Genomic DNA, 25,489 nt, shown 5'->3' with positions numbered 1-25,489 from the left:
ATTAAAACATATTTAATTATTAAATAATCTATGCAGGAAACAATATTGTAATTGTTCATGATTTTACACCTTACACTTATAAGTACAACGTGACATAAACACCGACTCGTTAATATATGTACTGCAGAAACTGATAAGATGTTGTACGAGTGCTATTGAATTGGATTGAGCACTGTGAGAAACAATCACTATTCATTTTTGAAACAAATATGATTACAAATAATAAAGTACGCATTTTTTTTAAATAACGCCACCAATGCAGCTAATGCAGGCTATATATATGAATCCCCAAACATGGTTATTTAATACGACACGTTAGCAGCATCTGAGATGTCTGCAGCACAAATTCTCGGACCATCTGACAGTTGATCAGCTTGGTGTTGCCGGAAACATGTTCCAACTACACGTGCTCCCACTGGGCAGCTGCAAAACCATGCATCGACAAACCCCTCCTTGAAACGTATGTAAGACCAATATTGCTTTCAGGACACATGCCGACTTTGGAACTTCAAGCACAGCAAACTCCTATTGTGCACATAACCGTGAATTGAGTATATTCCGTCACTTGACATGTGCTCTTGTGTATAAGAAGCCGCTAGCTTAACTGTGTATACACTTAAGATAAGACATCTAAGTTCATCCTCGGTCATTATTGGACAGTAAATGTCTAGGTCGTCCACCGGTTTCCACGATGCCTGGGTTATTTTTTTCTATGTCGTTGTCAGAGACGAATTGTTGTAAATCGTTGTTCTGCCCTGAAAAATACAACATCCTCTCTGCAACTATTTTGTCGTGTTCAGGGTCCCCGCTACTTAGAGCCGGTCTGAAGCGTTTACAGATTGCTCCAACTATTCGCACATAGTCACCTTAAATGAATAGCATATTCATAACAGGAATCTCATTACATAAATATACACATTATTGTTAAGACATTTTAATAATGTTAATATATATGTGTAGGATTGTATTAAGTGTAAATAACGTGACGGTTTCAGTCTGTTTTCTCCATGTACGTTTTAACGCAAGAATGGGTTATCTATTTTGTGAAATGATTATCAATGTTAGATTAAATATTTTTCCAATAAATGGCACTTGGGTGTTTTGCATTGTCCTGGCTAAATATGTCCATGTCTTGAGTCTGCCATTGGTTGACTCGACAACCCATCGTATCTGTAAAAATACACCAAGTTCTTCGAGAACAGTTGACGCATCTCGGAAACCTCTGTCAACTTCGACCACATCACCTTCCCGAATCCAGCTCTGAAACGTTTTGTTAACGGCATGAATGTATGCATACAATTGTATTGACTATTATTTGTATTATAAATATTATTATACTCATCCATTATCATCATTATTATCATAATCGTCATTATCCCCATCATCATCATTATCATCATCTACATCATAATAATGAATACCACCACCATCATCGTAATCAATATTATTATTGTTATCAGTATAATCATCATACTAATCATAATCGACATCATCGACAAAATCATCATCATATTCATCAGCATCATCAGCATCATCATCATCTTAAAGTTGGTTTCCTACATTTTGTATTGTTTGATATTTTTTTTAATGTTATATGAAATGTTTGAATTTTACCCAACCTTAAAATCCACAGTATTTTGATTGATGATGTGTTTCAGTATATTTGCGTCTGAGTTTTTGCCGTCTGCCAAGTACGGTCCCAAAATAGATATAATGTAGCCAGTGGTGGACACAACAACCAGTAGCGGATCCGTGGTCTAGTGGTAACACACTGGCTTCACAATCCAGAGATCTCTGGTTCGATCCCCCGCTGCACCTAACATACTAACTCGTCTTTCGCATGAGACGTTAAACCGAGGTGCAGTGTACTAGGTGCTATACACCGGGCACTAAAAGACCCAGGGTCACCTCTGGAACGGGGTGTCTCCTGTTTCTTGCACTATCCCCCGTAACCAACTAACACGTCTTTCTGGGAGCGATGGCCATATGGGAGACAATCCCGGTGCACTCGATAAAAAAAATAATGAAGAAGAAGAACACAACAACCATTGGTTTGACAAGTGGTCTGTGCTTGTGCATGGAGTACGACCGACGTGCGAACGAAAAGTTTGAACTTTTTTGTATAGATATGTATGTTCCATCTAAAACAATTATTGATTTATTTTGGTCAGATGCAGCGAACAATTCTTGCGAGGTCTTGTTTGGTTAGTTCTTATCTCCTCTCTGGAAACATGTTTAAATCCCATATTCTTTGGTACGAACGATTTCATCAAAGATTTTCTTGACGATTTCAACGCACGCCGAATCTGTAGTATAAAATTATTATTTATAAAGCCAACTTTATTTAAATTTCCATAAGATTATTGCGTTTTTTTGTAAAGTGCTTTAAAAATTTGTTACCTCTTGAAATATATACTGTTAAACTAAATAGATCTAGAACGATTTTCATTTTCGGTTATAGTAAGCAATATTTCAATTATGCATACTATTACATACATAATTGCATTAAGAAAATGTTGAACACTAATGACTGTTAACCATCATATTCATCGTCGGAAAAGGCTGAAAAGTTACTTTTTCTCCACGAGTTTTTGTGAATATGAGATCTAGAAATGGAAATGAAGTTTAACAGTATCATCATTAAATATATGGATACATTTGGTAAATCATGTAACAGTCGACTTGGTATTTAAATAGGGTATGTTATCAGAACCACATAATACCTGCGCAATCGTCATGTTGAACAAAGTGCTGAGCAGCGCATTCCCTAAACTAGTTCTTAGTTTTACTAGGAGCACTGCGAAACATGTTCGAATGGACCTAGTCTTTCTTGTCCGTATGTCGTCTACATCACCGATAAGACTTGAGAAATGGTCTTTCGTCAACCCTGATATATATATCAGCAGAAAGTGTTTCTGGTGTAAACTTGCCCTCACTTATGTGGGTGTTACAACATCGCGAATTCTTTTTCAACAAAATGTTTTTGTTGATGAACTGTTGCATTATCGCCTCGCCCGGTATGGTTACAAACCCTTCGGACCGAGCGCCCTTCCTGTTACATATAGGACATATAGTATGGCTGAACCCAGCTGATTAAATGTTTAATTGTACCGGCGATTTCTTGTCGGACGGTTCATGTTGTGGATTACTCTTTGGGGACGTACTTGATATTGCCGCCGCCAATTCTGCTGTATACTTAAGACGGCAAGAATTATGAACTACGTCTTTGTCCGTTACTTCGTCTGTCAATAGCATATGCTTTCTCAAGTACTTTATAAGTGGTTTATTGCCATCTGTTTTAAATTCCCTCCTTTCTTTTGGGCCCACACGTTTGGTGCTTATAGCACACGCATAAGATTTAGACATCCTTAATTAAAAATAAAAGAAAGTATTTGTTTATAAGTCGACATAAAATTCTGAAATTAAAATATCACATAAAAAGTATAACAGTTACGATCGTAGCAGACCTCGAGCCCTTGAACTGATCACGCATAATTAAGTCGATGACGTAATAAAAACATCGTCATCAATACTGAGAATAAATATCGAGTTAAAGTGACGTATTTTAACCTGTCGATTTTCGTCATAACTTTTAATTTTACAACGATAACGAATAAGCTTTATTCGTGTTTTATAACCGATTTGATGAAACTTAATTAAAAGCATTTTTATTAGGCTATTTAAAAATGCAACTTGATGATAAATAAACCGAATTTTAAAGCTACTGTAGTCTATACATTCCTAAAACGCTGGTCTCAATTTTGTATCTGTGTTAATAAGATGGAATTATTGTGACCAGCTAATTTACTTCAACATTTAAACATGTAGCAATTTATGTGATGGACTTTTAAGTTGGAAAACTATGGAATAAGGACAACCATAGAAAGGTATGTTTCTTAATACTTTCTGGTGTTCGTGTGAATTGTAAATCTTTGTAAATACAACGTGATTTTCGTGACTCTTATATTATATAACTGACTGAAAACATGTTTTCTACAGCATACCTGTATGTTGATATATGGTGATGAAACTTAACCTCACATATTTTGTTTAAATTACCTTTACTGTTCAGCTAAAATGATGCGAAGCAGACGCTGATCTTCTATGTAGATTTATCCCGCTCGCTTGATAAGATAACTTCCCATAGGCCTAAATAATTTAATGGAGTTGTCTCCCGACCGTGAATTCAAGGGAACACTACCTTTTTCAAAGTTAAGCTGGTAAAAAAGCAACTTGATTGCTTACGCGATGTTGCATGGAAACAACCGTTCATGGTGATAAATTATAAAGTGTTCAATCTCATTTCTATTTAGAAGAAAATAAATGTATTTTTCACATACAGTGCACTCGTTAACCAAAACTAAAAAGATATCGACGAACAAATAACGAAAATGTATTGAATTTTTTAAAGAATCAAGTTGGTTAACGTGTGCGCTGTTGTCATAAAATAGTGATAAACATTAAAAAATGCTCGAAATTTGCGTTTTTCGAAGAAACGCGCGAGTTTGAAACGTTCAATGTGACGTCATCTATGCGATGCACGATGCAATAACTATGTAAACGTAAAGCGCACGTCGTATTCTTCAAATTCTGATCTTGAATGGATGCAATAATTAACTTTTACAAATATTAATATTTTTTCAGGCAAATAACACCCCTTAACGTCCCTGGTCCTTTATATTGTGTTTGGAATCAGGAACATGGTCGGATTATGAAGCACCCACTCTACATCATGCTCAGTCAATTTTACTATTGAAAACTTTCTTATTCTGAATTTCATAGAACTTGTAAGCAAAAAAGACGCCAATGTTAGTTTTTTCTTGTCTTCGAATAACGCCAAAAATCTTTTAATATTTAGGTCCATGAATATGTGTTGACGGGCCTCAGGGCCAAAAAAACCGGTATACGGACCATGGACCATACAGCCCAGACCATACGGCCCATATCAGCGGACCATACGACCCATCATGTACATTATTCCAAAACACGAATATACTACAATACTGTGCAGGGACCTATACAAACAAAGGGATTAGCAACCTCGCGATATCCCGTTACAGCACGCAAAATAAACCGGTGCGCGAGAACAGGGACCTATACTTTAATCTCGATCGATTGGTCCCGGTGCAGCGATAATAAACCGGTGCGCGAGATTTGATAATCTCGATCGATTGGTCCTGTGTAGCGATAATGCGGCTACACGATATCGATTGCGAGGGATTTCGCTTATTTAACGCGTTACGTTTTTTCGGATTCAAATTATATTATGGTAAATAAACAAGTACGTATTCGTTTAATTGTTGTGTTGTTGATCTCAAAATCAATCATTAATTAGTCTTATTATTACGCAGTATGTCGAACGGGCACCCAATTATCGGACTCTTTGATGAATATTAATTGCCGGTTGTTTCGCCAGGGTTAAATTGCCGTTGTTTATCGCACGTACATGCATGTACAAAAGACCGGTCTTTTAATAGAATTAAAATGTTACCATGTTTTGTTTAAAATAGCAACATTATCAAGACATGTTAAGTGCAAACAACTCAAAATGTATAATTGTTCTTTTAACCTCCGACGCAGCAAATTTTCGAATGTCATTTTAATATTCATTTGGACTCCCTTAAGTCATAGTGAACGTCGGATTCATGGAATTTACTGAAAATGTCTTATAAACATAAAGATTTCCTTTCATGGGATGACGACATAGATTTAGATTTGGTATTAGGTGATTATACTGATGATGAGGCAAACAATAAATCGCAAGCAAGCACGAAAGAGCTGTGCTATATTTGTCCTGTTTGTGGCGCGGAGTATAAAAGTGTATCAGGATTTCGAGGTCATGTCATGAAAAAACATCAACAGAATTTACGAGGTAATAAATATTGGATGCATTTTTTAGTTCTGCATTTTGCGTACAAACCAGACAAAAAACAAGAAAGCTTTTCGTGTTTTAGTAGTTCTATATATATATATATATATACTCATGTTTTATTCGTTTTATTATCATATATATCTCGAACAATCAATAAATAAAACAACATTAATAAATCAAATCCTCGCACATGCAAGTAAGATATCCAAAACAGTGGACACATGATACGGTGTAATAATGATGAGACAATTGAATCTGGCATTTACAGTTACTACTAAATAGTGTGTACAAAGGAGTTTAGTGTTTTATTCCTTTAATTATCTTCAAAGAAATGAATATAAAACGTGTTGTAGAATGGTTTTGACAAAATTATGGACAAAGATTTAAATGCAGTTAATAGAACATAAATGTTTATTCTGACTAAAGCATATTAAGCTAATCGTCATTTACACTACATTTACAATAACAGCATGCTTTTGAAGTAAATACAAATCATGCATCACTTCGAAAAAAGTTCAATTTACAATATAAGGAATAAACATGTTTTCGTGAGAATGTTAATATTGTTAATACATAGTGACCACATAATGTCAAATGTAGTTTAATAATAACAACACTTCGTTACATTATTCTGTACCAGGGACCTGTACTTGTATAGGTCCCTGTCTGTACCAAAGTTCATAAGTGAAAAATATAATTATTAAATGATTTTTTTAAAACAAGAATTACATACATTAATATAAAGTTAGGACATATATAATTGCATAAAGTATATACTTGCATTGTTTTTCATTCGTAATTACAAAATTGTAGAAATATAGAATTGAGTAATACTGACAATGTAAAAGCTGTATGATATAAATGATACCTCTACCTATGCTACACTTAATTGAAGTTAAGTATAAGTAATATCCTTGTGTTGACAACCTATACTAAAGCAAAACTATAGTTTATGTATAGCGATATGGTTGCTTAGAGTATATAAAGTACAATCATTTTATTTAGAGAGCAATCGATAAGTAAAATTAATAACTCCATCTATACAAACTAGTTAATTTCATTTATCTATATCCCAACATCGACTATCTATGCGAAAAAAATATATAGATGAGCTAGAGGGATATATTTGCTCGTAGGAAATTAAATAATATTGTACGTAGGAAATTAAATAATATTGTTAGCTTTAAAAAACAAATACGACAAAATAACTTAAATGTAGTAAATATTATACAAATTATATGGTAAGTTATTTTTTCGCATTTTTTTTTTCAAATAGTACACTATTTTTTCGTTTCATACATACAATATTCTTTAATGTACAATACCTTCAAATTAAAAAAACAACAACAAAATAACTATACATAAAAAACATACACATGTTACATGAACATTCAACAATACACATGTTATACTAGTTGGATGTAATGTTTCAGTAACTAATCACTTTCTTAAAATATAGTACAAGTGTACAACATGTAAAAACATGGATCCATAAGATAAGACATATGCTTTAACTATACCGCACATTACTTTTACATAAATAGGCACGTAGTCTACATTCAGTAATCGCACTTGAACAAACTGAATAAAATCAAATAAAAGATTCATATAATGTACAACATATAAACAAATCCAATACTTGTTATACCCAAAAAATCCAATACTAGTTATTCATTCAATGCGATCAATACCTTTTGCAAACTAAATTATTCAAAGTTTTTTTGAGTCTGCAGTGAGAACAAATTTCTTAAAGAAAATGTTAATATTCAAGTAACATTGATGCTACATACAGAACCAGTGATTAAGCAGTATTTGCATGGTTTTAGGAACTCAGTTTATAATAACATGACAATATAAAAGTAAAATGTGCAGCTCCATGAGAAACACATGCATGCCAAATATCAAATTGCTATCTTCAATGTTGCAAAAGTTATGACCAATATTAAAGTTTTCAGACGGACGGACTGACTGGCGGACAGTTAAAAAACTATACACCACCATTTGGGGGCATAACAATTCATAACATATATAACACCAAAATTTATTTAATGATTTATCCTTGTCATTTAAATTGATCAATAAGTAAAGTTCACTGCATTAGCTAAAAAATATTTATAGGATACAAGTTACTTTTTAAAGATACCAGTTTTGTTCTAGGACTTATGGCAGATATTTTATAATGTACAGAAATAAAAAAAAATCCATCATCGAGTGTATGAGGTTCATGTATTGTGCATACCATCCCAGCACTGACAAAAGTTAAATTTACAGAAAAGGTTTACATGAATTATCTATGCATACAAATAAATCTGTATGATTGGTTTATGGAAACTTATGTTAATAATCTGTAAACATACATTTCCATAAAAAAAGATTTATTTTTATGCAAACATAATCAGGGACCTATACAAACATATTTGTATAGGTCCCTGACATAATTAACCCATTTATGCCCAGTGGACTCTCCCATCTTTCTAAATTGGATCAATTTATTTCCAAAATTAGGGGTGTCAAGTATATTTATATCTATATTTAGAATATTTCATAAAGAAATTCATTTAAGCAAACAGCGCAGACCCAGATGAGACGCCACATTATGCGGCGTCTCATCTGGGTCTACCCTGTTTGCAATGTTCTTTTTCTCAGGACGCTAGGCATAAATGGGTTAAAGTCAACCTTTTCTGTTTACTTTCGTCTTTTTAACTTGGAATGGTCAATGTTTTCTTTGTCGACCGCACCCCTTTTAATGTTTCCCTGCTTTACTGGTACAGCCAAAGAGTCAACAGTTCTCATTGTTGTCATCACATTTCTGACCTCATAGACAGTTGGGTTATTATTTGATCCCGCTTTATGTCTATAGTGACCGAAATGTTGCTCAAGAGGATCCTGATTGAAATTATGGGTCAATACAAAATTAGCACCCTTGCTTAACATAAACTTCACACACTCGGTGATGGAATTTACATATATTTTAAGTCCATCGAGAGTCTGGTGGCTTAAAATCATCTTGGCCCGCTGGGAATCATTGAAAATTCCTGGTCTACTTTGAATGCTCTCCTCCCACTTATTGATGTAACCAAGAAAATCTTTAGTCAGGAAGTTCAAGCGTTCATCATCCACACTAGTGTAAGGCAGTAAATTGTCATTGCGTTTATTTCTCCCTTCAAACAAACTCCTAACATTTAGACAGTCAAAAAATTTGTTGAATAGTTTCATGAACTGCACAGTTTCTGAGACCTCTGGACCGTACAACTCCTCAAGGGCAAGAGCTACAGAGTCGCTCAGAACCTGTGCAGCTAAACTGACCTTCATGTAGTTGAAGGAAAGCAGATCAATGTGTTTTCGCGACAACTTTGGGCAGGGAGAGTACAAGTTCATCTCGCAATGTTCCTCAAATAAACGAACTAGGTGCATCCATGAAATGTCTTTATCATTCCTCCACAGCATTCTTGATTTTTTGTGGGCATGTGAGTTACTAAAATTGTTCCTCACATTCTTCAGAAGATGTGGAACATCTGATATAAAGTAAATGTTCTGGTCACTGTTGTGTGGATTTTCCGTCTTGTATACCACAGATTCAATACCCACTCGATGCATGTTGAAAAACCGTCTATTTGGTGATGCACCGTCACAAGTGAAGAACAAGACATGTACATTAATTTGGGATAATTGTAGTAACGCTACTGTCTTCCACAGAATGGGGTACAAAAAATCGGCTGTTATGCCTGTCGTTGCAAAACCAAACAACGGAAAACACCAGTTGCAAGACAAACTTCGCAGCATCACAACCAACATGTATTTTGCTAGTTCTTTTTTAGTTTCATTCTTTGTTTCGCTGAATTGCATCATTTCATTGGCAACATCGCCTAGATTGCAGTATCCGATGAGCTGTCCAGTGTGTTTGTCGTACACTAAATCTTCTTTAATTTTTATCTCATCAAAGAGAAGACCGACATAATTCCTCCACTCTGTGTCATACAGGTGTCTCTTCACAGCTTCCTCCTTCAACAAACCTAGAACATCTGCCTGGTGACCCATTTCACTCTTAAGGAAGTGCGAATAGTCAAATAATGTCCTTGTTGATGGCAAATTTACAAATCCAGTTTCGCGAAGAACATCATACGCTGTTTCTGACTTTTGTCGAAGGTAGAGACACCAACGAATGATCATGGGGTGCCAGCGCATCCCTCGACTGTCTTTCTTTTTGGCAAAAGACATCTGCTGTTCCCAAAACAGACGCTGTCGGCTGGTAGAAATCGGGAACGATTTTTCAAATTCTGTCTCACAACTTGCCATCAGGTCTTTCAGTTCATGATGTTCACTGCCTTCAACACTGATCCCATTTGCTGTGATGATCTTATCAAATTCCCTCCTTTGTTTCCACAACTCTGTTTGTAAATTTTTTATTTCATGTTTCTGCTCGTTTAATTTCATATTAAGTTCCTGTTTAGTCATGTCTCTATGTTTAAAGTTTGTGTGGCTGTATTTTCGGCACGAATTTAGTCTGCTTTCAACCCTATTTTTCCTGCTTTGTAATAAGTAAAAGTACTTTTTGCAGGCTGTACACTTTTTTGATGTGGACAGCATGTCACATTTCACAGATCTAATAGTGGAATTATATCTCTCTCCACTGGCATGTGTTGCGTTGAAGTCCCCTTCCCTGTACGCCACAATTTCTGGGGAGTTGTTGCTGGACAACCCTGATCCAATGGGAACTAAATTTGAAAATTCCACCTCAGGATTTCCTATGCAGACATCAAATTTTAACAGTCTTTCCAATAACACCAGAACATAAGCAACGCGATTGATATGTTGTGGCAGTCCAGTCCATATTTGGTGAGATCTCGGAATGCATTTCCGATGCACATAGACAGAGCATGTAAAATCACTCTTAATTTCAACCGATAGCTTGATTGCTGTCAGACTGTCATTTGCATACAACTGTAACATTTGAATTGATTGCTCTGATTCCTTTACAACGAACTGAGATGAAATATTTTGCAGTTTAAGTTCCACAGCAAAGTCTGAGAAGGTTGTCGTCTCCACCTCCATTTCTAGAAGCCCTGAACTACATTCCATCACATCAGCTTCAGGCTTATCAATGTTTGTCTCCTGGAAGGAGTCAAGCTCATATGTGGAGTCTTCATCAATAGCATAACTATGATCACTTGTGACCTGCACATTTTCACTTTCTGACTGGGTAGAAGTATCTGTTGTAGCTTTAATTTTCACCAGGGGTTCACTGGCAACATGGTTTTCTTCCTTTGGCTGTTCAGATGTTATGTAGTGATACTTGCGTTTCACCGTAAGGGATCCTCTTTTGCGTTTTCTAGGCATTCTAAAAGCATAAAACAAAACATATTCTAAAAATCAGTTAATAAAATGTTTACACAGTCACCATTATTTATTGAAAACATGGCTTGCCACCATAGGAAGACTAATAGACTATGCCAACTTTTTCCACATTTTTCGCAACCTTAACGCAAAACCTAAATGCAAAGTGTGACGGAATTTCAGATGACCAGACAGATGGACATAAAAATGTACTTAGTTGTATCAACATATTAATAAAATTAATTGAAATATTTATGTAAGAATTCCGATTTTTTGCTGTAATTGAATAACAATTATCTACACATTTCAGAAATTCTTAATTGAAGCATTAACAATGTCGAAACAAACTCTTGAAAATATCTCAGAATAAATGTTTTCTCCAATGATAAAGAAATATGACCTTTGCAATTTTTCAATTTTTTTTCTAGGATAATAGTTATAAAATTTATATTTTAACAAACATTGGCCAAACATTCTGTGAATGAGAACGATTATAAATTATGTCTCTTGTTTTGAGAAAACTTGGCATAATGCATGTGCTAAAGTGTCGTCCCAGATTAGCCGCACGGGCTAATAAGGAACTACACTTTCCACTTTTATGACATTTTTCGTTGAAATGAAATCTCTTCTTAGCAAATATCCGATTAAGGCGGAAGGTGTCGTCCCTGATTAGCCTGTGCAGTTACGCACTTGCATTATGCCCAGTTTTCCCAGAACACGACTCATATAATAATGAACACATATTATTTGCAGTCACATACTATAGTTTGTTCAGTGATGTAAAAAAGGATTAAACAAGTATCAACCTAACATTTTTCAGCATCAGATCACAAGAAAAACGACAACCAGAAGGGACAAAACAGTAATTGGCCCAAAGAAGAATTTACTAAGTTACAGACAATCTTCCCTCAAGCCTTCTCAAACAGCTTAAAAAACATCCAAACAAATGAGCTATACAATATTTTTGGAAAGTCGATTGAGGCTGAAATCGCCGAACAATTAGAGATGAACAAGGAGGTTGAGAAATATTTTGAAGAGATAATTACAATCTGTCACAAAAACAACAACCTATCTTCTACAGAAGAAAGGGAACTTCTCTTCAAAACAGTTCACCGTATAAGGACTGACAAGGAAATTGTTAGTAAAGGAGTGATTTTGATACAATCAAGTGTAAAAGCACAAAGTGCAAAAGACATAAACAACTTCCTCCAAATTATCATTTTAGAATTAATTGCTGAAGTTATTAAAGCAAGAAGGCAACTTGAAGAAAAAACATCTGCAGCAAAAGTATCTGAAATAAGTGACTCAGACAACAAAGTCCTATACTACATATCTGGGTACATTATCAAATATTTGGAAAAAAACACTCAAAACAGAAAAATAAACAACTAAGGGACAGAAGTCTTAAAACAGTGTCAGCATTAACAAATTCTTCTGGTGCAGTATCCTTTACTGACAAATTTTCAGTGTGGTATGATAAAAAGAATCGAGGTGGACTCAAGAAGCCATGTGAAGACTTCTTTTGCATGATTCGTGAATTTGAGCGTGTTGTCAGGGAAAACCAATACACTGAACACATTATTGCCTCAAAAGAGGAAATTAAGGGAAAGGTCCTTGAAGCTTTCATGATTCAGCACTATGCCGACAAATTATTTTACTCTGAGTTTTCCTCTGAAGAGGATGTCAGTGACATGTGCTTTCTTGAAGACTGACTTGAGATTTTTTTAACAATAAGAGGTTTTGCTATGGCTAGGGCCATTCAACGCACAATAAGTAGAGGAAAGATTTTTGACAAGTCAGCTCCATCAAAAAGTCTCAAAGGAAGTTTGAAAAGCATATCAGCCGATCAACTAAGCCGTAACTAAATACAATTGGTAGGTCAATAAAGAATATGAACTCCTGTACGAAATGTCACCAGGATTTGATGGCTTTGTAGAACTATTACATGCATTTGAGTGAAACTGAAGGGCAAGAACATTTAATGTTTCTTGTATTTGCTTGAAAGTAACAATTCAAAGTTGTGTTTCCTTCAATGTTTTTTTCCCCTAAATGTTGATACATATGTTTCTAATTTTATACCAATGATATGTGAATTTTATATCTGGAAATGTTACTCTTTATTACATCTTTATCCTTATAACATAATTTATTATGTTCTATACAAATAAAATAATGCTTAAAATAGTTTTATTTTGATATAATCGCCATTTTCATTTAAATTGAGTTGCATAGGAATGTCACATGTTCGTTCACACTTTATATCAAACCGGCATTATAACACTTTGGATGTGATATTGCTAACAACTTTATTCAGAAAATGGAAGTAGATGGAAGATGATAGTGAATATGAAGATTTTTCTATCGAATCGTGGATGTATGCGCCAGCATTTAGTTACTGTACTGTCAGTAAGATATTTCTGAATATGATTAGGACATCAAGTCTTTTGCATATTCTCAGGATTACAAGCTCTTTGAAAATACAGATTTGTGAACATATAATTGTCTTACTATGTTTAAAGCACATGTTGATATTAACAAAACACTATTTTAATGTCCTTTATTGTTATTGTACACTACAGTACAAGCGCGTAATAAGCAACACAGAATGGGTACTAAAACCAGTTCTGAATGGAAAGAATTTCTAAATTGACATTCAAAAGTATTAACTGATTTTGATTTTCATCTACAACACTGTTATTTAATAAATAAAACTAGTTTCATGTTGTGAAAATGTTGCTAAGCTTATTAAAGCTTCAAATACAACTTTATTAATCATGATGATGACATTAAAACAAGGACATGGTGTTTGCCCAAGGGGGAATGGGACCATGGTGTCATAGGGGCACCCCTTTGTCAGGCATAGGGATAAGGTTTATCATGCAAAGTTGACTTAATTGGGAAAGGGATATCTCTCATCTAATATCATACTGTGCCAGACATAATCAAATTGAGATAATCCCTTGATAACAGATAAGGTGCATATCAACACACTAATAGCCATAAACTGTATGACACAAAAGGCATTTATGTATGGAATAATATACAGCACTAGTAACTGGTGTCAATTTGAGACCTTCCTTGATTGGTGTGTTGCTATGGATATTTAAGATATTAGTACAGCAATTATCCTTCTATTTTTGGCCCTTAACTAATTGATGCCAGATTTTATCCTTACTAAGTAATGAGTCAAAGCTGTTTATTGTTAACTTAATGAATACCAATTTCTAATAAATACAATTTATGCGCAACCCTTAGCATATTGTACTGTGATTTTTTCACTATAACATACATTCTGAATAGTGGTTCATACTTTGTGTGAGCGACTCATAACTTGATATATTTATGCTGTAGGTTGCACTTGTCCTGTTTATGTCTTCTACCAATTCAATATTAGTCTTAAATAATAAGCGATTGCTTCAAATAACTGTTTCCAACGCATTCATGCATACATGCTCATGAAAATGAGAGAATTTTGAAAAATCAGGGACCTATACAAACAAAGGGATGAGACACTCACTGAACCGAAGAACAAGCTATCGCGTTGTTACGCAAAAGGGAACGAGACTTGCGACCCAACGAGACTTCGCGCTTCGAGGCAAATTTTAACAGCCGCCATTTTGACAAAGCGAGACCGTGACAAAGCAATCGAGAAATAATAAGAGTACAAATTAACCAAGTGTTGCCAACACAGAAGTATTCATTGCAAAGGTTTGTTGAGTTTGATACATCTTATTGTTTCATTTGTTTTCGACTATGCTTTGTATTTACTTATAAAACAACGGTGGGTATTTTCACCAAATCATGCGTATCATTGTTTACACTTCCATAATCCGAGAAACGTGTGTCGTGGCTTTTTTCAAAAGGCTTGGTCAAATAAAGCTCTATACTATTGATTTTGGTATTCTTACAAACGTTACATTTCAACGCATTGTGTGATGCTAATTTTATTTGTATTGTTAGCAAATTCATGATTTTAAATGAGCACAAAGGCAATACAATTTAAGTCATTTTTTAATTTTTACCACTATCAGTTTCATCAACATATGTCGTGGCTCTTTTTGAAAGGCTCAGTCAATACTAGCCCTATATTAATCTTATGGATATCTTTACAAACATTACATTTCAACGCATTGAGTGATGCTAATTTTATTTGTATTATTTGCAAATTCATGATTTTGAATGAGCACAAAGGCAATACAATTTTAGTCATTTTTTTATATTTTACCACTTTCAGTTTCATCAACATATGCCGTGGCTATTTTTGAAAGGCTCAGTCAATACTAGCCCTATATTAATCTTATGGGTATCTTTACAAACATTACATTTCAACGCATTGAGTGATGCTAATTTTATTTGTATTATTTGCAGAGGCATAATTTTGTATTAGCTCAAAGATTATACAACTTTAGTCATTTTTTATTTTGTAATCACTATCAGTTTGATCAACATATGTCGTGGCTCTTTTCGAAAGGCTCAGTCAATACTAGCCCTATATTAATCTTATTGGTATCTTTACAAACATTACATTTCAACGCATTGAGTGATGCTAATTTTATTTGTATTATTTGCAAATTCATGATTTTGAATGAGCACAAAAGCAATACAATTTTAGTCATTTTTTTATTTTTTTACCACTATCAGTTTCATCAACATATGTCGTGGCTCTTTTTTGAAAGGCTCAGTCAATACTAGCCCTAATAGACGAGTTAATCGTTATTGTTTACATTCGGGATTTTCCGCGCATGCGCACTGACTGGTTGGCAAAAACACTGGTTACAGTAACGTAAAACATGTATAAAGGGCTTTTGTTTAGTCAATAAATTGATAATAAATACGAAATAAACATTAAAACTCTTTAAAAAATAAATGTATATTCACAAATAAAATTTCCTCTTCATAAAAATACGAAGTAGTTATTAGCATAGAGTAAACGTGATCGGAAGACTTAATACTGACAATTCCACAAAACAAAACAATAAATTAGCCGTATTCTTTCTGATAATAAGACTTGAATAAATTATATTTAAACACTAATAAAACATATTTTAATTGTATTATAATTTTAAGTGGTGTGGATAGTGTTTTATTTCATCAGCGATCAATAGAGTCAGAGGTGCATTTAATCAATTATAAAAAAAGCCCTAAAAAGCGGAATACAGTACTATTTTTAAATATTGTGGTAATTTTCTTTTACATTGAATGAATTTACGTTTCGTTTACATTGAATGAATATAAATTCAATTTACCATACAAACGGAAAAACCCTGCATATTAATTACCCAAATGTAACTGTCTTTGCATGTATATTGAAATCTCTATTAGTAATAAGGAGTGATAAAAATATAGCATTTTATGATAGATGCATATATTTAATTTATCTAACGGCCCCTTTTGTGACTGCTTATGTTCATGATCGTGTTTCGGACCCTGCAGTAATGTACAATCTTTACACATAATAGCGGAGTTAACTTTTGCCGGTACCCGTTAAATACCTTAATTGCATAGCAGTAAAATTGCACAATATTTAAATGTATAGTTATTAAACAATGTATTATTAAGTTTAACTGGCTAATAAATATATACACTCGTTCCCGTTTATACATTTCCGACAAATGTTTTCATTTTTGTTAAAATATTTCATAAAAAATTAACTTATCAGTATTTTTAGCTTTAAAATGTGGCTTAAATGATTGCTCAATATGCCAAGAGATGACATAGAGGTATCGTGACTTATGTTTACTGACCAGACACTCGTCTGCAACATGTGGTTTATGCAGGGGTCCAAGTGTAGGTCCCTGGGTTTATGACACCATGTTTTCTTTGTATTTGTCTGGACAGTATCCGATCATAACGAGATAATCGGTTTGTGATAACAAAGGTGCAATTATACACCGGGATATAAATGCTGCAACAAAGAGTGCCAAAATTAGTGTGAACAATAAAATAAAACAATTACATTAAATAAAAGAATTTATTGAATGTGTAAGAAGGTAAGTTTTTCCAGACACATAAAGGTTCAAATCAGTTACCCTATGTCGCGTACATACAATTGACCTATTCGTTGTTTGTTTTTATCCTTATTTGTTTTCGTTCATTAAATTTAATTCATTCTAAAAGAATTTTAATTTCTGAGAAGTTTTTAACTAAAAATGGTCGCGATGAAGTGCCAAGTAGAGAGATTTTTGTTTAACCACATACCGAGCTCTTAGATTGTGTTCCACTCCCGAGTTCGTTGTCAGTAAAAACAAATAATAATAAAAACAATAAAATCGTTCCAAAGATGCATTTCCTTGCATGCTAATGTTTTATTCAGACATAATTAGTAAAATTATATTCGATATTGTGCATGATTATCATTAAAAACGAAGATTTCGTCAACCTTCTCTATATGCGCTTATATAAATTGCACCTCTTTTGCCAACCAGTGGGCGGAGTCTAAACTTTGCAGGTGCGTGTGACGTCACGCGTTAACTCGTCTATATATATCATGTTGGTGTCTTTACAAACGTTGCATTTCAATGCATTGTGTGGTGCAAATTTAATTTGCATTATTTGCAAAGGCATAATTTTGTGTTAGCTCAAAGATAATACCATTTAATTCATTTTTTTTATTTTGTAATCACTATCAGTTTGATCAACATATGTCGTGGCTCTTTTCGAAAGGCTCAGTCAATACTAGCCCTATATTAATCCTATGGGTATCTTTACAAACATTACATTTCAACGCATTGTGTGATGCTAATTTTATTTGTATTATTTGCAAAGGCATAATTTTGTATTAGCTCCAAGATGATACAATTTCAGTTATTTTTTAATTTTTTTAGTTAAACGTGTTATCAACATATGTTGAGGCTTTTTTCAATAGACTCCGTCAATAGTAGCACTATTTTGATCATGTTGGTATTTTTGCAAATGTTACACTTCAATAAATTGTGTGGTGCACATTTTATTTACATGAATTGCAAAGGCATAATTTTGTATTAGCTCAGAGATTATACAATTTTAGTCATTTTTTTTTTTTTACCAGTCTCGGTTTTGAATGTGTATGTCAATGCTCTTTTCAAAAGGCTCGGTCAATAATTGACCTATGATAATCATGTTGGTATCTTTAGAAATGTTACACTTCAATGCATTGTGTGTTTCACATTTAATTTGCATTATTTACTAACTCATAACTTTGTATAAGCTCAAGGACAATACAACTTTAGTCATTTTTTAATTGCTAGACCGCTTTCAGTTTTGTATACATATGTCATTGCTTTTTGCGGAAGGGCCAAGGCTCTGTAAATACTAGCCCTATATTATTCATGTTGGTATCGTAACCCTTTCAGCGCTGGAATCGAATTTTAAAGGCCTTTGCAAACTGTTTGGATCCAGATGAGACGCCACAGAACGTGGCGTCTCATCAGGATTCAAACTGTTTGCTATTCTGAAAGTATTCTGTGAAAAAAATCTAAGAAAATGCTAATTTTAGAAATTCAGCAGACGACACTTCAGCAGACGACAAATTTCCCAGCATGCTAAGGGTTAACAAATTGTACACTTCAGTGCATTGTGTGGTGTACATTTAATTTGCATTATTTGCAAAGTTCTTGATTTGTTTAAGCTCAATGATGATACAATATTAGTCCTTAATCAATTATTTAAAAAAACAATTGAGATTAACATTTGTCTCCGCTTTTTCTTATGGATTGGTCAATACAAGCTATATTATTGTTTGTGTTTGTACCAATGTTACATTTCAATGAAATGTATGGTGCATATTTTAAATGCATTTTTTGAAAACACATAGCTTTGTAATAGCTCAAAGAAGATGAATGAAAGTTTACTTATCTATAGTTGTATTCAAACGATAAATTCTATTTTATGAATAGATATATCCGAAGCTGATTGAAATCCTAAAAAAGAGACATTTTGATTCTTAAGCACAACTTTTTTGTTAATTGGCAAATTCCAATTTCTGTAAACTGCTTCGTTATTTATGTTGCTAGAAACATGCAAATCCATCATCATAAATTAATGCCTTCATTTTTCAAAATTCTCTCATTTTCATGAGCATGTATGCATGAATGCGTTGGAAACAGTTATTTGAAGCAATCGCTTATTATTTAAGACTAATATTGAATTGGTAGAAGACATAAACAGGACAAGTGCAACCTACAGCATAAATATATCAAGTTATGAGTCGCTCACACAAAGTATGAACCACTATTCAGAATGTATGTTATAGTGAAAAAATCACAGTACAATATGCTAAGGGTTGCGCATAAATTGTATTTATTAGAAATTGGTATTCATTAAGTTAACAATAAACAGCTTTGACTCATTACTTAGTAAGGATAAAATCTGGCATCAATTAGTTAAGGGCCAAAAATAGAAGGATAATTGCTGTACTAATATCTTAAATATCCATAGCAACACACCAATCAAGGAAGGTCTCAAATTGACACCAGTTACTAGTGCTGTATATTATTCCATACATAAATGCCTTTTGTGTCATACAGTTTATGGCTATTAGTGTGTTGATATGCACCTTATCTGTTATCAAGGGATTATCTCAATTTGATTATGTCTGGCACAGTATGATATTAGATGAGAGATATCCCTTTCCCAATTAAGTCAACTTTGCATGATAAACCTTATCCCTATGCCTGACAAAGGGGTGCCCCTATGACACCATGGTCCCATTCCCCCTTGGGCAAACACCATGTCCTTGTTTTAATGTCATCATCATGATTAATAAAGTTGTATTTGAAGCTTTAATAAGCTTAGCAACATTTTCACAACATGAAACTAGTTTTATTTATTAAATAACAGTGTTGTAGATGAAAATCAAAATCAGTTAATACTTTTGAATGTCAATTTAGAAATTCTTTCCATTCAGAACTGGTTTTAGTACCCATTCTGTGTTGCTTATTACGCGCTTGTACTGTAGTGTACAATAACAATAAAGGACATTAAAATAGTGTTTTGTTAATATCAACATGTGCTTTAAACATAGTAAGACAATTATATGTTCACAAATCTGTATTTTCAAAGAGCTTGTAATCCTGAGAATATGCAAAAGACTTGATGTCCTAATCATATTCAGAAATATCTTACTGACAGTACAGTAACTAAATGCTGGCGCATACATCCACGATTCGATAGAAAAATCTTCATATTCACTATCATCTTCCATCTACTTCCATTTTCTGAATAAAGTTGTTAGCAATATCACATCCAAAGTGTTATAATGCCGGTTTGATATAAAGTGTGAACGAACATGTGACATTCCTATGCAACTCAATTTAAATGAAAATGGCGATTATATCAAAATAAAACTATTTTAAGCATTATTTTATTTGTATAGAACATAATAAATTATGTTATAAGGATAAAGATGTAATAAAGAGTAACATTTCCAGATATAAAATTCACATATCATTGGTATAAAATTAGAAACATATGTATCAACATTTAGGGGAAAAAAACATTGAAGGAAACACAACTTTGAATTGTTACTTTCAAGCAAATACAAGAAACATTAAATGTTCTTGCCCTTCAGTTTCACTCAAATGCATGTAATAGTTCTACAAAGCCATCAAATCCTGGTGACATTTCGTACAGGAGTTCATATTCTTTATTGACCTACCAATTGTATTTAGTTACGGCTTAGTTGATCGGCTGATATGCTTTTCAAACTTCCTTTGAGACTTTTTGATGGAGCTGACTTGTCAAAAATCTTTCCTCTACTTATTGTGCGTTGAATGGCCCTAGCCATAGCAAAACCTCTTATTGTTAAAAAAATCTCAAGGCAGTCTTCAAGAAAGCACATGTCACTGACATCCTCTTCAGAGGAAAACTCAGAGTAAAATAATTTGTCGGCATAGTGCTGAATCATGAAAGCTTCAAGGACCTTTCCCTTAATTTCCTCTTTTGAGGCAATGTTGTGTTCAGTGTATTGGTTTTCCCTGACAACACGCTCAAATTCACGAATCATGCAAAAGAAGTCTTCACATGGCATCTTGAGTCCACCTCGATTCTTTTTATCATACCACACTGAAAATTTGTCAGTAAAGGATACTGCACCAGAAGAATTTGTTAATGCTGACACTGTTTTAAGACTTCTGTCCCTTAGTTGTTTATTTTTCTGTTTTGAGTGTTTTTTTTCCAAATATTTGATAATGTACCCAGATATGTAGTATAGGACTTTGTTGTCTGAGTCACTTATTTCAGATACTTTTGCTGCAGATGTTTTTTCTTCAAGTTGCCTTCTTGCTTTAATAACTTCAGCAATTAATTCTAAAATGATAATTTGGAGGAAGTTGTTTATGTCTTTTGCACTTTGTGCTTTTACACTTGATTGTATCAAAATCACTCCTTTACTAACAATTTCCTTGTCAGTCCTTATACGGTGAACTGTTTTGAAGAGAAGTTCCCTTTCTTCTGTAGAAGATAGGTTGTTGTTTTTGTGACAGATTGTAATTATCTCTTCAAAATATTTCTCAACCTCCTTGTTCATCTCTAATTGTTCGGCGATTTCAGCCTCAATCGACTTTCCAAAAATATTGTATAGCTCATTTGTTTGGATGTTTTTTAAGCTGTTTGAGAAGGCTTGAGGGAAGATTGTCTGTAACTTAGTAAATTCTTCTTTGGGCCAATTACTGTTTTGTCCCTTCTGGTTGTCGTTTTTCTTGTGATCTGATGCTGAAAAATGTTAGGTTGATACTTGTTTAATCCTTTTTTACATCACTGAACAAACTATAGTATGTGACTGCAAATAATATGTGTTCATTATTATATGAGTCGTGTTCTGGGAAAACTGGGCATAATGCAAGTGCGTAACTGCACAGGCTAATCAGGGACGACACCTTCCGCCTTAATCGGATATTTGCTAAGAAGAGATTTCATTTCAACGAAAAATGTCATAAAAGTGGAAAGTGTCGTTCCTTATTAGCCCGTGCGGCTAATCTGGGACGACACTTTAGCACATGCATTATGCCAAGTTTTCTCAAAACAAGAGACATAATTTATAATCGTTCTCATTCACAGAATGTTTGGCCAATGTTTGTTAAAATATAAATTTTATAACTATTATCCTAGAAAAAAAATTGAAAAATTGCAAAGGTCATATTTCTTTATCATTGGAGAAAACATTTATTCTGAGATATTTTCAAGAGTTTGTTTCGACATTGTTAATGCTTCAATTAAGAATTTCTGAAATGTGTAGATAATTGTTATTCAATTACAGCAAAAAATCGGAATTCTTACATAAATATTTCAATTAATTTTATTAATATGTTGATACAACTAAGTACATTTTTATGTCCATCTGTCTGGTCATCTGAAATTCCGTCACACTTTGCATTTAGGTTTTGCGTTAAGGTTGCGAAAAATGTGGAAAAAGTTGGCATAGTCTATTAGTCTTCCTATGGTGGCAAGCCATGTTTTCAATAAATAATGGTGACTGTGTAAACATTTTATTAACTGATTTTTAGAATATGTTTTGTTTTATGCTTTTAGAATGCCTAGAAAACGCAAAAGAGGATCCCTTACGGTGAAACGCAAGTACCACTACATAACATCTGAACAGCCAAAGGAAGAAAACCATGTTGCCAGTGAACCCCTGGTGAAAATTAAAGCTACAACAGATACTTCTACCCAGTCAGAAAGTGAAAATGTGCAGGTCACAAGTGATCATAGTTATGCTATTGATGAAGACTCCACATATGAGCTTGACTCCTTCCAGGAGACAAACATTGATAAGCCTGAAGCTGATGTGATGGAATGTAGTTCAGGGCTTCTAGAAATGGAGGTGGAGACGACAACCTTCTCAGACTTTGCTGTGGAACTTAAACTGCAAAATATTTCATCTCAGTTCGTTGTAAAGGAATCAGAGCAATCAATTCAAATGTTACAGTTGTATGCAAATGACAGTCTGACAGCAATCAAGCTATCGGTTGAAATTAAGAGTGATTTTACATGCTCTGTCTATGTGCATCGGAAATGCATTCCGAGATCTCACCAAATATGGACTGGACTGCCACAACATATCAATCGCGTTGCTTATGTTCTGGTGTTATTGGAAAGACTGTTAAAATTTGATGTCTGCATAGGAAATCCTGAGGTGGAATTTTCAAATTTAGTTCCCATTGGATCAGGGTTGTCCAGCAACAACTCCCCAGAAATTGTGGCGTACAGGGAAGGGGACTTCAACGCAACACATGCCAGTGGAGAGAGATATAATTCCACTATTAGATCTGTGAAATGTGACATGCTGTCCACATCAAAAAAGTGTACAGCCTGCAAAAAGTACTTTTACTTATTACAAAGCAGGAAAAATAGGGTTGAAAGCAGACTAAATTCGTGCCGAAAATACAGCCACACAAACTTTAAACATAGAGACATGACTAAACAGGAACTTAATATGAAATTAAACGAGCAGAAACATGAAATAAAAAATTTACAAACAGAGTTGTGGAAACAAAGGAGGGAATTTGATAAGATCATCACAGCAAATGGGATCAGTGTTGAAGGCAGTGAACATCATGAACTGAAAGACCTGATGGCAAGTTGTGAGACAGAATTTGAAAAATCGTTCCCGATTTCTACCAGCCGACAGCGTCTGTTTTGGGAACAGCAGATGTCTTTTGCCAAAAAGAAAGACAGTCGAGGGATGCGCTGGCACCCCATGATCATTCGTTGGTGTCTCTACCTTCGACAAAAGTCAGAAACAGCGTATGATGTTCTTCGCGAAACTGGATTTGTAAATTTGCCATCAACAAGGACATTATTTGACTATTCGCACTTCCTTAAGAGTGAAATGGGTCACCAGGCAGATGTTCTAGGTTTGTTGAAGGAGGAAGCTGTGAAGAGACACCTGTATGACACAGAGTGGAGGAATTATGTCGGTCTTCTCTTTGATGAGATAAAAATTAAAGAAGATTTAGTGTACGACAAACACACTGGACAGCTCATCGGATACTGCAATCTAGGCGATGTTGCCAATGAAATGATGCAATTCAGCGAAACAAAGAATGAAACTAAAAAAGAACTAGCAAAATACATGTTGGTTGTGATGCTGCGAAGTTTGTCTTGCAACTGGTGTTTTCCGTTGTTTGGTTTTGCAACGACAGGCATAACAGCCGATTTTTTGTACCCCATTCTGTGGAAGACAGTAGCGTTACTACAATTATCCCAAATTAATTTACATGTCTTGTTCTTCACTTGTGACGGTGCATCACCAAATAGACGGTTTTTCAACATGCATCGAGTGGGTATTGAATCTGTGGTATACAAGACGGAAAATCCACACAACAGTGACCAGAACATTTACTTTATATCAGATGTTCCACATCTTCTGAAGAATGTGAGGAACAATTTTAGTAACTCACATGCCCACAAAAAATCAAGAATGCTGTGGAGGAATGATAAAGACATTTCATGGATGCACCTAGTTCGTTTATTTGAGGAACATTGCGAGATGAACTTGTACTCTCCCTGCCCAAAGTTGTCGCGAAAACACATTGATCTGCTTTCCTTCAACTAAATGAAGGTCAGTTTAGCTGCACAGGTTCTGAGCGACTCTGTAGCTCTTGCCCTTGAGGAGTTGTACGGTCCAGAGGTCTCAGAAACTGTGCAGTTCATGAAACTATTCAACAAATTTTTTGACTGTCTAAATGTTAGGAGTTTGTTTGAAGGGAGAAATAAACGCAATGACAATTTACTGCCTTACACTAGTGTGGATGATGAACGCTTGAACTTCCTGACTAAAGATTTTCTTGGTTACATCAATAAGTGGGAGGAGAGCATTCAAAGAAGACCAGGAATTTTCAATGATTCCCAGCGGGCCAAGATGATTTTAAGCCACCAGACTCTCGATGGACTTAAAATATCTGTAAATTCCATCACCGAGTGTGTGAAGTTTATGTTAAGCAAGGGTGCTAATTTTGTATTGACCCATAATTTCAATCAGGATCCTCTTGAGCAACATTTCGGTCACTATAGACATAAAGCGGGATCAAATAATAACCCAACTGTCTATGAGGTCAGAAATGTGATGACAACAATGAGAACTGTTGACTCTTTGGCTGTACCAGTAAAGCAGGGAAACATTAAAAGGGGTGCGGTCGACAAAGAAAACATTGACCATTCCAAGTTAAAAAGACGAAAGTAAACAGAAAAGGTTGACTTTAACCCATTTATGCCTAGCGTCCTGAGAAAAAGAACATTGCAAACAGGGTAGACCCAGATGAGACGCCGCATAATGTGGCGTCTCATCTGGGTCTGCGCTGTTTGCTT

At 34.4% G+C, this 25,489-nt stretch overlaps 2 protein-coding genes across 2 annotated transcripts in view; one reads left to right on the top strand and one right to left on the bottom strand.

Annotated features, from left to right (window-relative positions):
• Window positions 1–636: 636 nt before the first annotated feature.
• The window catches only part of LOC127869513 (uncharacterized), a 32,822-nt gene continuing 7,969 nt past the window's right edge, over window positions 637–25,489 (bottom strand). Inside the window, exons 2-3 of the mRNA XM_052412158.1 lie at window positions 8,917–11,210; window positions 637–866 (exon numbers count right to left, since the gene is read on the bottom strand). Of these exons, the coding sequence (XP_052268118.1) occupies window positions 637–866; window positions 8,917–11,209 (2,523 nt within the window). The 5' untranslated portion in view covers window position 11,210. The remainder of the gene's footprint in view (window positions 867–8,916; window positions 11,211–25,489) is intronic.
• On the top strand, window positions 14,690–24,737 carry LOC127869454 (uncharacterized). The gene is made up of 2 exons (XM_052412086.1): window positions 14,690–14,914; window positions 22,712–24,737. Exon 2 carries the CDS (start codon window positions 22,713–22,715, stop codon window positions 24,735–24,737), a length of 2,025 nt encoding a protein of 674 aa, XP_052268046.1. The 5' UTR covers window positions 14,690–14,914; window position 22,712.

Source organism: Dreissena polymorpha, chromosome 1 (genome assembly GCF_020536995.1).
Source record: "Dreissena polymorpha isolate Duluth1 chromosome 1, UMN_Dpol_1.0, whole genome shotgun sequence".
Lineage (NCBI taxonomy): Eukaryota > Metazoa > Mollusca > Bivalvia > Myida > Dreissenidae > Dreissena > Dreissena polymorpha.
The sequence above is the reverse complement of the archived record's forward strand: the minus strand, read 5'-3'. Positions and strand labels throughout refer to the sequence as shown.